Source organism: Blennius ocellaris (assembly GCF_963422515.1).
Source record: "Blennius ocellaris genome assembly, chromosome: 6".
Taxonomy (NCBI): Eukaryota; Metazoa; Chordata; class Actinopteri; order Blenniiformes; family Blenniidae; genus Blennius; species Blennius ocellaris.
This window is the reverse complement of record NC_137655.1, coordinates 24682902-24697554: the sequence shown is the minus strand read 5'-3', so window position 1 is coordinate 24697554 and position 14653 is coordinate 24682902. Positions and strand designations below refer to the sequence as shown.

The 14653-nt window shown below is 40.9% G+C and overlaps 1 protein-coding gene across 2 annotated transcripts in view; it reads left to right on the top strand.

Moving 5' to 3' along the window:
* uxs1 (UDP-glucuronate decarboxylase 1) overlaps positions 1-14653 on the top strand; it is a 70222-nt gene that overhangs the window by 17047 nt on the left and 38522 nt on the right. For both annotated transcript variants that reach the window (XM_080497580.1, XM_080497581.1), the window contains exons 3-7: positions 1747-1795; positions 5183-5226; positions 8217-8277; positions 11711-11891; positions 14034-14138. In XM_080497580.1, coding sequence (XP_080353706.1) covers positions 1747-1795; positions 5183-5226; positions 8217-8277; positions 11711-11891; positions 14034-14138 — 440 coding nt within the window. The remainder of the gene's footprint in view (positions 1-1746; positions 1796-5182; positions 5227-8216; positions 8278-11710; positions 11892-14033; positions 14139-14653) is intronic.

Below are 14653 nucleotides of genomic sequence, written 5' to 3'. Positions count from 1 at the left end.
TTATGTGTCTGTTTGTTTTTAAGTTCATCAGGCCAGATATAAACGGCGATCGTCTGTTCAGGTTTATACTGTGTGTCATTATTTCTGCACTGCCCAACAACCGCTTACTTCCTAAATACATGTACTTATCCTAAGAAGTGCAAAACCAATTAAATATTCCAAATTATTTTGATTCTTTTGCATCTATAACTGTTCTGGGATTAACTCGGCCATCTTCATGGTGCTATTACCAAGAATTCTGTTGCAACAACATTGATGAGGGTTTTAACATTAATCCCAAACTTTGTCATCAGTTTTAAAAGTTTGGACTCATTCTCCTGTTAGAAATTAAACAAGTGAGGATTGTAGAGCCCTTTACTCCGACACACATGATTCCATCACATGCTGTTTCTCATGAAACTAGAAACGATTAAAGGTGAGTCTGAACCAGTTGGTGTGTTTACCTCCTCAGAACACATAAACAGCCAATAGACTTGTACGTCCTTTCTTCAATGAGTCATTGCAGGGAACTCTCCAATTAGAATTCAGAGTCGTCTTCAAGCACAGGGGCATTGATTATCCACCACTTCCAATGTGTTGGTTTGTAGAAGGTACAGGGATTCTCATGAATGTGGACTCTCTGGTTAGTGTTGCGAGTGTTCTATTTTTAAATGCCCGGAGACCTCAACAGACGGCACTTCCCCTCATTCTTTCATGTCACACGCTGACGATTCCAGCTCCACAGATCAGCCATAACAATATGATGACTGAAAGTAAATCCTGCTGATTGTCTTGTCTGTTAGAGAGTAACGTACCGAAAGCAGCGGTGGAACATTTGTCCTTAAAATGGATGAAGCTTTAAAAATGAGAATTTGCAAGGGGATGAGCTGAGTTGGCTTGAGGACTGGGTCCTTTAAATAGCCAATGAAAAACGGCTTCAAAAAGTACAATTAGTGAAGCTGTGGAAAGGATTTGCACAGCCAAAGCTTATTAGCCTGCAAGGAGAAGAATGAATGGGGGGGGTTGGCATCATGAGTCCAGCTTTCTTCTACATTGTGTTGATGGAGGATTATGTGTGCCTTGCTAATTTGTAGAAGACACGACACAAGGATCTTCGTATGGCAATGTCCACTTTATCTAAGACAATCGGCCATCCTATCCTACAAACACGGGTACTGTGCTATTTTTGCGGAGTAATGCATGTAATTATGAATGGTTTGATCCCCAAATCCTCAGAACTCTTATTAATGAACATCTGATCAGTGGGTGTGATTGGTGGAGACATTAACAGATCTGAGAAACAAAAGATGGTGCTGCTACTTGTCACTAATGTTTCAGCAGTCCTTGGAGATTCACCTTCCTGGACTCGTCGGGGTTGTTTCTTTAACAACAAAGGTTGACTTCCATACGCCCTGAACGGCTGCTGGCCATCACATCATTGCTGCTTTTCTGTTTTCTTAAAGTTGTAAACAAAATATATGCAAAGGTTGTGCAGCCGAGGTCTTTACAAATTGAATGCAACAGCACATATCAGCGGTTGGGACCATCGTCACATGCGACATTTTTACTGATTGAATTAATTAATTTGAAATTGATTTGAACTCATTCATTAATTCATTCATATATTTGATTGTTGTTAAAAGGCGGCGCTGGATGATTTGTGGTCTTGTAAGTGCATGTGTTTAATCACAAGCTCTTTTCTCTGATTTGGGATTATGGCTCACATCTTGTTTCACTGTTATTGTGTTTGTATGTCTTCCGTCACAGATCAATACAAGAACATAGTGAAATGAAGGTCGAACAGAGAATTGATGAAGTAAGTTCAACACTGCTATTTTCTTCATATTCATCTGGTGTATTAGCCTGTCCAAGGATTTCTGCTGTATGCTTGTTCCTTTTCCTCCCCTGGAATACATTAACTGAGGTAAAGAAAACATGGTGAGGCATTGGATTTGTACTCAAAGGAGTGAAAAAATGTATTATGCATCTTGATATCGATTGTTACTTGTCTAATATAATCATTTTATGGTTTGACTCAACACTCAAGATTTATTGATTTGACAGGAAGTATTTTTCTGTTCCCACTATTTTACCATGTTGTTTGACCCGACCTGCTGTTTCTGTTCGCTGATGACTATTGAAGATTTGGCATAATATCAAACTTTGTTTTTGTCCAAGTTAAAAAAGTTTCCCAATAGTAATGTGCTCTCTGACCTCAGCCACTCGTTCTCTGTTCTATTCATCCTGGTTTTTGTTTTATTTAGTTTAACCTCATTGTAAGCTGGGGTCGGGTTGTTTCTTGAAGATTTCCACTTTTTCATCTCGTTTTGTTTTTACATGTCGGGCACCCAGAGGCTGAACCAGGCTCCAAGGTTCTTTCTTACAGCTCTTCTATATTCACTGGGATTTTTGTCTCCCGACATGATTTGTCACGATGTCGACAGATATTTAAAATTGTTACTGTTACCAGGAGAATGAATCTGAATTCAAATGCTGTCACATACATACATATATAGACACAATCTGAAAAAGGAAGTGCCAAGAGTGTAGGACAGAATCACTTTTTATCATCTGGAGCATCTCCAGTCTCATCTGCAACATCTCAACAACTTTTACAGCCATTATTGTCATGACTGGATGTAAAAGTGCAGCATCGTGGCTGAGGGGTGATATCATCCTCCATATAGCCATCTCCTGTGTTCAATTGTAATTATGTGTTTATGATTTATAAACTATTTAATTATTTGTTTAGTCGGCATCCAGAACCAGTAGAAACACAGCAGCTGCAAAGTAGCAAAAACCAAAAAGTCCGCAAAATGCCACTGAACTGACATGAAGCAGCAACGAGGAAGATTCTGCTCAAGCTCGTCCTGCACCAGTGTTTCCTAGGCTAAAGGAAGCACCAGTGTTTCCTAGGCTAAAGGAAGCATCAGTGTTTCCTAGGCTAAATGAAACATCAGTGTTTCCTAGGCTAAAGGAAGCATCAGTGTTTCCTAGGCTAAATGAAACATCAGTGTTTCCTAGGCTAAAGGAAGCATCAGTGTTTCCTAGGCTAAAGGAAGCATCAGTGTTTCCTAGGCTAAATGAAACATCAGTGTTTCCTAGGCTAAAGGAAGCATCAGTGTTTCCTAGGCTAAAGGAAGCATCAGTGTTTCCTAGGCTAAAGGAAGCATCAGTGTTTCCTAGGCTAAAGGAAGCATCAGTGTTTCCTAGGCTAAATGAAACATCAGTGTTTCCTAGGCTAAAGGAAGCATCAGTGTTTCCTAGGCTAAAGGAAGCATCAGTGTTTCCTAGGCTAAAGGAGGCATCAGTGTTTCCTAGGCTAAAGGAGGCATCAGTGTTTCCTAGGCTACAGGAAGCATCAGTGTTTCCTAGGCTAAAGGAGGCATCAGTGTTTCCTAGGCTAAAGGAAGCATCAGTGTTTCCTAGGCTAAAGGAGGCATCAGTGTTTCCTAGGCTAAATGAAACATCAGTGTTTCCTAGGCTAAAGGAAGCATCAGTGTTTCCTAGGCTAAAGGAAGCATCAGTGTTTCCTAGGCTAAAGGAGGCATCAGTGTTTCCTAGGCTAAAGGAGGCATCAGTGTTTCCTAGGCTACAGGAAGCATCAGTGTTTCCTAGGCTAAAGGAGGCATCAGTGTTTCCTAGGCTACAGGAAGCATCAGTGTTTCCTAGGCTAAAGGAAGCATCAGTGTTTCCTAGGCTAAAGGAGGCATCAGTGTTTCCTAGGCTAAAGGAGGCACCAGTGTTTCCTAGGCTAAAGGAGGCACCAGTGTTTCCTAGGCTAAAGGAAGCATCAGTGTTTCCTAAAGGAGGCTCTAAATGAAGCATCAGTGTTTCCTAGGCTAAAGGAAGCATCAGTGTTTCCTAGGCTAAAGGAAGCATCAGTGTTTCCTAAAGGAGGCTCTAAAGGAAGCATCAGTGTTTCAGAGGCTAAAGGAAGCATCAGTGTTTCCTAGGCTAAAGGAAGCATCAGTGTTTCCTAAAGGAGGCTCTAAAGGAAGCATCAGTGTTTCCTAGGCTAAAGGAAGCATCAGTGTTTCCTAAAGGAGGCTCTAAAGGAAGCATCAGTGTTTCCTAGGCTAAAGGAAGCATCAGTGTTTCCTAAAGGAGGCTCTAAAGGAAGCATCAGTGTTTCCTAGGCTAAAGGAAGCATCAGTGTTTCCTAAAGGAGGCTCTAAAGGAAGCATCAGTGTTTCCTAAAGGAGGCTCTAAAGGAAGCATCAGTGTTTCCTAAAGGAGGCTCTAAAGGAAGCATGGAGCCTCCTTTCCTTTGCTTCTTGAGAACTCAGACAGTCGTTATCATGGCTGCTACATAAAAGCCTTGTGGGTGAAGGGAAAGTGGACAAATAAGGAGTTAGGAAGTAGGAAGGAGGTTAGGAACTAGGAAGGAGTTAGAGAAGGACTTTTCAGACAAACCCTCCGTCGTGGCTGGAAATGCTGCGAGGCTGATGAGGGGACGAGACTTTGACCAGATGCAGAAGTGACACCACGTTCACACAGAAATCGCATTTACACAAGCAGAAAAGGGTGATGGGTGGAGGGATGGAGGGATGGAAGGATGGATGGAGGGATGGAGGGATGGATGGAGGGATGGACAGTGGAGGGCTGGGTTTTATTTTTAATGAATGTTCCATGGTTTCAGCAGCCCCATATATTGGACTGAAACCTTCCACGCAGGAACATGACGACAGAGTGGAAAAGTCCACTACCTGACACAAATATTCATGCTTGTTTTATTGAATCAAAGCTTATCGCATATTTCAGACGCTCAGTAAAATAATTAGCCAGCTATCAGGTTAACCTTCCAGTTTAAAGAGTTTGTTATCCTATGAAATATGACATTTTGTGGTGATGCTACAGGTAAAGTCCTGATGCTTTGAAATCAATTTGAAGCTGAAACTGTATCATGATGATGGTGAGAGATATAGATCACCAATCATTCATTATTGTATCAAACCAGGAACTGACAGATGTCTGGGTTTTTCCTTTTTCCCAGAGTGGGGGGGTGGTGGTGGAGGGGTTGGGGGTGGGGTGGGGTGGTAACGCTGTAACGTATGTGTCCTGGTGGTGGTCTGCTCAACAGATAAATCAATACTACATTTGAAAAAACACATTTACATGCTGGTGTTTTAGCTTGCATTGATGTCGTGTGTTCTGAGCAGAGACGTGCTCTTCTAACATCCCACCTTTCTTTTCTCGTCAGGCTGTGGCTCCTCTCCGAGAAAAGATTCGTGATCTGGAGCAAAGGTGCATTTCTTTTCTTCTTTGTTGAAACACTCCAATCTGTATGGTCACGCGCCACATCAAGGCTTTTTAACGCTGCAAAAGAAACGGAACAACTGGAAACATCTTGTGCAGAATTAGAAAATCTTAAAGAACATGCAAACTTTCCATGGGGCTGCGTTCAGCATGAGTAAGTGAGCTGCGTGGATTGGCTTGGCTTCCCGTCATTAATTGAGTGTTTGCTAACACTTAGTGTATTTGAAGGAAACGTGTCGGTGCCTCTTGTGTTGCTTGTCATCACGACAGACGTTTGCATAGCAGGCTATACATAAATGGGGTAATAATGACGATACCTTGATAGTTTTCCGTTGAAGCAGTAGGTCTGCCTGATTTTAATGATCAATGTATTCTCTCTTTTTTCACATTCCTTGTCTTGAATACCAATGAGCGAGAATAACAGAAAGATGCTTGTTTGGATCATCCATGAGAGTCTTTGATCTCACCTATAAAACATCCGTATGTGAAACCCTGAAGAAGGTTCACGCTCAGGGATTCTTCCACAAATCCTAAGTGGAGATGCATTGCTGTGGGAAACATTTTTTATATCTATCTCTATCTCTATCTCTATCTATCTATATCTATCTATCTCTATCTCTATCTCTATATATATCTCTATCTCTCTATCTCTATCTCTATATATATCTCTATCTCTCTATCTCTATCTCTATCTCTATATATATCTCTATCTCTCTATCTCTCTATCTCTATCTCTATCTCTATATATATCTCTATCTCTCTATCTCTATCTCTATATATATCTCTATCTCTCTATCTCTATCTCTATCTCTCTATCTCTATCTCTATCTCTCTATCTCTATATATATCTCTATCTCTCTATCTCTATCTCTATATATATCTCTATCTCTCTATCTCTATCTCTATATATATCTCTATCTCTCTATCTCTATCTCTATATATATCTCTTATCTCTCTATCTCTATCTCTATATATATCTCTATCTCTATCTCTATATATATATCTCTATCTCTATATATATCTATCTCTATATATATCTCTATCTCTCTATCTCTATCTCTATATATATCTCTATCTCTATCTCTATCTCTATATATATCTCTATCTCTATATATATATCTCTATCTCTATATATATATATCTATCTCTATCTCTATATATATATATATCTATCTCTATATATATCTCTATCTCTATATATATCTCTATCTCTCTATCTCTATCTCTATATATATCTCTATCTCTCTATCTCTATCTCTATATATCTCTATCTCTCTATATATATCTCTATCTCTATATATATATCTCTATCTCTATATATATATATCTCTATCTCTATATATATATCTCTATCTCTCTATCTCTATATATATCTCTATCTCTATATATATCTCTATCTCTCTATCTCTATCTCTATATATATCTCTATCTCTATATATATCTCTATCTCTATATCTCTATATATATATATATCTCTCTATATCTCTATATATATATCTCTCTCTATATCTCTATATATATCTCTATTCTATATATATCCCTATCTCTATATCTATCTCTATCTCTATATCTATCTCTATATATATCTCTATTCTATATATATCTATATATATATATATCTCTCTATATCTCTATATATATATCTCTCTCTATATCTCTATATATATCTCTATTCTATATATATCCCTATCTCTATATCTATATCTATCTCTATATATATCTCTATCTCTATCTCTATATATATCTCTATCTCTATATCTATATATATCTCTCTATATATATATCTATATATATCTCTATCTCTATCTATCTCTATATATATCTCTCTATATATCTCTCTATATATATATCTATATATATCTCTATCTCTATCTCTCTATATATCTCTCTATATATCTCTATAAATGCTACCTTAAGAGTCCATATGGCTTGTTACAAGGCGTCTTCAGAGGGACCATATGGCAGCACATGGAACAGCACAGGTGGAAGAGAAGCTCCCAACCTGCCACCATCCCTGGAGGACGAACCAAACCACTCAGCATCTCAGTGAGGCGTTGCGTCACTGTGGGAGGAGTGACAGTGGAAGGAGGGCACGGCTGCGTGGCAACCGGGAGGCGCCGTTTCACTTCCCAGCTCAGTTCTGGAGTTCTGTGCTCAGTTCTGGAGTTCTGTGCTCAGTTCTGCTTTGGTTCTGGAGTTCTGGAGTTCTGTGCTCAGTTCAGTACCAGACATAGTCAACTGGTTGGTCCATGTGATGAGAAGCACCTCATTAACTATACCCATTGAACCTCTGTGTTATTTTGTAGCTTGATTAATAGATTGAATTGTGACTTACATTTCCAAATAAATACAACTTAGTCCAGAGTGTTTTTTTCATCTTCATGGTGCATTTTGTAACTGATGTGATGTACATGTGCCGGACATCCGGACCCGGCTAGTTTTTTCTTTTTTTCCCCGGCCGTGATTTTAAACCAATGTTAGAACTGCCTTTTCAGAGGAACTACATGTTTTTATGTGTTAAAAAATACAATAAAAATACACTAGTCATCCTGGGTCACTGAAATGTTACAAATAATTAATTTATTATAAGGCGTCTATCTGGGATGACACGTGGAAGATATGCTCAAACCCTGGTTTTTTTGTGGTGCAGCTACTAATAATGCTTATGTCCTTTGGATGTTTGATACCTCTGTAAGTGTAAAAATTAATTATCTATCCTTTTTGTGCAATATTTGAGAAGTAATTTTCTGAAATAGTTTAATATTTTCAACCTCTGCTTCTGTTCGGTGAGATGACTGTACTGCACCCATGAAACCACCTGCATTCAAATGTCCTAATTCAATCCAACACATTTATTCCACACATTGTGTTTCGATAATAGAATGTACAATTACATTTTTTTGGTGTCATTGTAACTCTCAGGTGTTTTGATGTACTTCTGATACTCATAAAAATCCTGTTTGTGTTCTTTGTCCCAGTTTTTCTCAGAAATACCCGCCAGTTAAGTTCCTGTCAGAAAAGGATCGGAAGAGAATCTTGGTACGTGACAAACATTATGCAAATGCACACCCACACTGGCAATAAGTATAGTTTGGCATTGTAAGCCTCCCTCCTCATGGACAAAGCAGAGGAGAACCTGGAAGGTTCGTCTGACGGCAGTTGTATGAATGAACAGCTTAACATATCATCTGCTGGATGAAGACAAACAGGACCAGAAGGCTTGATCATGTCTTTTCTGTGGCAACTGACCATCTTTTATGGTGAGTGAGAGTCGGCCACAGAATACAGAAGGACACAACTGTCTGGACCAGTGAGATTGTTGCTACATGCGCTGATTCGAGCTTGTGTCACATTTGTGGTGTCTGTAAGCATTTCGGAATGTTTACAGATAAACAACACGCCGGGATGGAAATGTTCAATTACCATGTATTTAAATGAGTGCCCCATAAAAAGATAAGAGCCCATTGTTAAGCAGCCACACCTGTTGAAAGCGATATGGAGTTTCTTTTTCCCAGCCTTCTGTATTGTGCAGTCTTTTCATCATTAAAGGAGGGAATCTATCTTTATTGTCCAATGTGCGACGCTTCAAGCCAGTCGGAGAGATAACCGTTCCAGAACAACCAGCCAGTTGTTTCAGCCTCTGCTTTACTCACAGTTGTGACACAGACACTGTCGTGGAAAAAAAGTAAAGCCATCCCCTGATGCCACAGGGATTCAAGCCCCGGTTCAGATAAGCAGTGGGGATTCTGCATTTCATTCAGCAGTCAGTCGGAGAGTGAGAGATGTTGGTGGCAGAGAATAGTGACACGGGGGGGGGGAAGAAGCTCAGTCTCGGCCTGCGAGGAGAAAACCTGCTCTGAGCATGTGCACAGTGTGGAGATCTCCCTCAACGCTCCTGCATGAGCTCATTGGCACGTATGAATAAACACAACCACAATACACTGTACGTGCTGTAGGAATGAAAATAAAATCTCATTTAACTGGTTTTAACCCTGAACTTAATCTGGCTTAGCTTGAACTTGAATCTTGTGTTTGGTTCAGTCAAACATGGAGGAGATGAAAACTGAGGCCATGGTCAAAAACAAATGTTCTGCAGCAAAAGAAATGCTTTCCACTGGCTGGGGAAATACTGCTTCAATATTCGACAGAGCTCATTCATATATCATTCAGTAGATACAGTGCAGGGGAAGTTCATTAAATGTTTGAATATATTCATTCAGAGGGGAAAGTGCTGGTTAGCAGAAGGTGAAATATTACATCTTCCACTTGTTAGTAATCTAGACCAGTGGTTCGCAACCTTTTTTGACCAGTGTACCCCTTGAGCTGGTTTCCATGTGAAAAGTACCCCCTCTCTCGTGTGTGATTATTCGCCTTAATGTGTACTTATATTTAACCCTTTGTCTTTCTATCTATCCAACTGCTCATTTAAATAAAACAATTATTGTGAGTGTAAAAACATACCTTTTAATGAGACACTTGCGCTTGCTTGTCTTTCATAAGTCTTTCATAATTCCTTTTTTCACTGGGCTCCCCTGTGCCTGCGTCCGAGGCGACGGTAGCAGTAGCGGTAGCTGGACGTTGACTCCTGCCTAGCCATGCATCCATGTTTACAGTCGGTATGCAGCTAGAGTTAGCTAGCTTCGCGAATCGTGCGCGCCCGCGGCAAGAACGTGAACCTTTTTTTTTTTTTTTTTTTTTTTTTAAAGCGCGCCACTTTATAGTCTTTTCATGTTATGTGCATTGTAGTGTTACAATCACTGTGGACGAACTGCTACTCATGGAAAATAAACGTATGGCCTTACTAAAATTCATGATATAATACAATATAATATAGTATAATTTTTTTTTTTGTGTGTGTGGATACTGTAGGCTAATTTATAATCTTTCTGCGTACCCCCTGCAATACCCTCGCGTACCCCTAGGGGTCCGTGTACCCCCGGTTGGGAATCACTGATCTAGACAAGTGATCAAACTCATTATGTAGCTGATGGTGAGGAGTAGTAGTATTGCTCATTGTTTAATTTTACATTTGACCTGCGATCATATGTGGACAAAGTTTGTGACAAGCTTCGGGACACTATACAAGATGCATTGAAGAAAGTTGGAATTCACCCTGAATTGCTGTTAACTTGTACCGAGAAATTCAGCAGGGATTTGGTTCATTTCTTATCGTCTTTTCAGCGGTGTTTAAAAAACCTTGCCAAAATGTGTATGTTCCTCCATCCTTGCGAAGACACATCATGGCTGATTTGGCCGGAGGCTGCAACACATGAATAAAAAGGAGAATTTACCCCAAAGTGTAAAAAAAAAAAGAAATAAAGAAAACAAAGGAGGCCGGCAGAAAGGTGTGTGTGTGTGTGTGTGTGTGTGTGTGTGTGTGTGTGTGTGTGTGTGTGTGTGTGTGTGTGTGTGTGTGTGTGTGTGTGTGTGTGTGTGTGTGTGTGTGTGTGTGTGTGTGTGTGTGTGTGTGTGTGTGTGTGTGTGTGTGTGTGTGTGTGTGTGTGTGTGCGCGCCATGGATCCATATTTGGAAGTTAAACAGTGAAACACTGTACAGGAAGTCTTCATGGACACAGCAGCAGATGAAAAGCGTCGCTAATATCACAGCACAAACACCCTGAACATTAAATGGTTCATTGTCTATTTTGAGACGTGACGATTTGGAGCAGCACCTTTGCAAAAAGATATGACGTGACGATATATATCACATGTTTGTACCCACTGTAAAGAAAGGCCTGGCAGGTGAGGAATTCCCCCACACAAATATGAGGTCAAACGAAGCATCATGCAGGATTTAGTTTTGGGTTGATTTATTATTCTTGGATTGTGAAGCACCTTGAGAATGTTCTGATGTACCAAGAGAACCCAGAGCGAGGCGCAGCAGGGAGAAACCCTCTTTGAGGAGCAGTGAACCAATCGTCAGAGTAGTGCAAGACGTTTCTCAGCTCCTGAAAAATCATCTTCATCAGAAGAAGACATGCAAAAAGTAAAAACGTAAACCACTGAGCGGTGTTGAATGTGAGTGCTTGTCGTATTGAGCTGGACTCTTGTGTTGTGTGGCGCTGCTCAGGTGTGCGTGGATGCAGGACCGGGTTCTGCTCTCCAAAAACTGGACGTAACCTTCCGTTAGCCCGTCCTCGTGCAGCGGAGGCCGACACTCACTGAAGTGTCAAGGAGACCGATGCAATACAGTTTCACACAGTAGCAGCTTTAATCTTCTTTGTGAATTATAGGCGTTTGTTTTAAGTGATGCATATTTTTATGGTATTGAGGAAGTCGTGAAAGACCAGATGGACAGAGGAGTCCACTGGACTCTTTATTGCCTCCTACTGGTTGACAATCACTGTGCATCGCTTGGTGTTCTCCTTCACTTCCTAATTGATCTGAGAAGAAGCCAGTTCATTGAAATGTCTTGTCTTCATTGTCGAGGTAGGTTGATGTTTCTTAACGCGAGACGTGTGTTCCCTCTCCAGATCACTGGAGGCGCTGGCTTTGTGGGTTCCCACCTCACTGACAAACTGATGATGGACGGCCACGAGGTGACTGTGGTGGACAACTTCTTCACAGGGAGGAAAAGGAACGTGGAGCACTGGATTGGTCATGAAAACTTTGAGCTCATCAATCATGATGTGGTGGAGCCACTCTACATTGAAGGTGATTGACTGCAACTGGTTCAGAACCACCAGAGTGCTCATCACAATACAGTACAACCTGGGTAGTATCACAAATAATGGGTGTATATATATATATATATATATATATATATATAAATCCCTTTTCCTCAGAGCAGGGATCTCGCTCCAAAGCCCGGGTGTCGACCACTTTTTAGTTCAAGGACAACATTAAGTGCAATTTCATCTTCCTTTTCTCATTTTATTTTGGATGTGAAACATTAGATAAATCATAGGTCCATATAATTAATACTACCTTAATTCCTCGGCACCTTGGAAAGGAAAATCCTCGTCTCTGCTTTAGCACTTGAACGTACCAGGATGAGTCAGAATTAGGAACCAATCAGAAGACGTCTTTCAAAAGGTGCAGACCACATGATGTCAACTGACCAATCACGTTGTGCATTGCATGGCGTAACATAGAACCAGCTGTCAGTTGTGGTTGTGTTCCCTTGCCAATAATTCACTATATTTAGCTGAAAATAGGTGAATTATGCAAAATTAGATGGTGACAAATAGTGATGGCCATTATTCACACATTTTAGAGGCTTTTAGCAACGCGTCTGCTATTTTTTCAGTCACCTTTTCCAAAAATTGACCATCCAAATGACGGCTGGACGGCTCGCTGCCTAAAACCGTGTTGAGTGAAGGACCCACAACGGGAGACCAAAGTCCAGCTCTGCAGTGCAGACTGTGTCAGAGGCCTGAGCTAAATGACACAAAAGACGATCGTCACGCTGGCGGCAGAGAATTTGGTTTGGCACATCAATGACGGCGTCTTGAAAACCTCACGGCCAGTAGGGGAGCTGGAGGTGTGTGTCATTACCAAGTTCTCCACAGAGCCTGATAAATACCACCTACTTCCATCTTGTGAGCTTTAGCTGGCAAATGATGGAGCATGCAGGATTGGACTTGAACTTGCTGCAGATGGACAGAAACTGCCTGGGGGATTTGGATGGGTGAGGAGCACCACTGATGTGAGGCTATCGAGGTTTTAAGAATCACCAAGGTCTCCATCCAGCTGGTCCACGTAGGTCGACAAGAGCCCCGGTTAATGTTCCCTGCCTTGATGTTGGGGAGCTGCTCCTTCACCCGAGTTGTTGTGAGGGGCAGATTGGAACGGTTGGGGCTCTTCTGTCTTCCCATTGCAATGTGAAGACACTCGGCTTGATAAATATTCCGTCTTCCTTCACTTGTGTTCCTCTGCACCACCAACTGGCCTCATTTGGAAATAACGATCCCTCCGTTTGTCCCTCTTTATCCCTGAGACGGTGCACCTCTTGTATTGCTTCCTAGTTCAGCCTGCAGGACAACTTGATCCCACCTGAAGATATCCAGGTCCTGCCAGGAGTTTAGACTTTACACTGGCAGCACATTGGAGCAATAGTTCACTGTGGAGAACAGTGAATCCCTCCAGCTGCACAATGGTTGAGAAAAAGAGCATTGTGTCACAGTGCAGACGTGCTCTCATTTTGTAAAAACTCCCATCTGCATTCCTAACTGCATTTAAAGCGAAGTACTGTCCTGTGGGCTAAGTGAACCCGGTCTTCTACTCTGCACCACAACATGGACAGAATACAGTGATGCACCTGATGAAGGGTGGAAACATGAGAGCAGCTCAGTCTACATGCCGTCAGTCTTCTGGCGTAGGTCAATCAATCATTATTTTCGAACATTTTTATAAAGCCCTTTTTACAACACTCAAGGTGACCAGAGTAAAAAGTGACAGTAAATAAATGATATATATATATATATGAATATTCAGATATAGAAGGCAGCCAGGACGTGAAAAGCCTAAAATGAAATCTGTAATTAAAAAGCGAGTTCATAGTTATGACTTCTTGTATTCATGAGTGAGGAACGTGAGCTCTGAGAACATTCAGCATTCAACACGTAGTTCTGCACCGTGGAATGGAATCGTTGACGAGGTAATCAGAGTCGAATCATGAGACCAGTGAAACCGTCCTGGTATCCAGAGAGTTAATTAGACCTCGTTCCATAAACAAGTCTGGTCTGCAGGTGGAGTTCTGGAGTGTTGGTGGGATAATGAGGGGGGCAGGCACTGACTGGTACAAGCCATACCGTGAGCATTCAGGTGTGACGATGTTTGTGTTGCTCTCGGCAGTGGACCAGATCTATCACCTGGCATCTCCAGCTTCTCCTCCCAACTACATGTACAATCCCATCAAAACTCTCAAAACCAACACCATTGGAACGCTGAACATGCTCGGTGAGTATCTGCATGTGTGCTGCTCTTTTTTTATCTTGTGTTTAGCAAAACAAGTATATACTTGCGTTTATCCCGGCCCTAATCTTCCGATTGATCAAACACTCGAATCATTTTTTTCTCCTTTCCTCTTTTCATTGGGACAATTTGGAATTCAAATACGATGCTGTGATCTGCACTTTTCACTGATCCGGAATAACGTAAACAGCTTCTCAAATACCAAACATAAGACACTTTATTTAATGAATAAGTAAAGCTCACTGTGAAGTTGTTGGCATAAGTGTGTTCACATGAGGTTAATTCTTCACTTAATACAGCCAAAACCTGAACGGGTCGATGTAAAATAAATAGTACAATCCTCAAAACTTTTGGAACTGTGTTTTTGGAAGCCTTTTCAAAAACTGTTCCACAAGTTTTCAACAAATTATTGAACGTCCCCCAAATTGTTTTAAATGCCGTCGTCTCTAAAACGTTGTTTTTATAGGCAATGAAATTAATTGGATGCGAGATGTACAGTA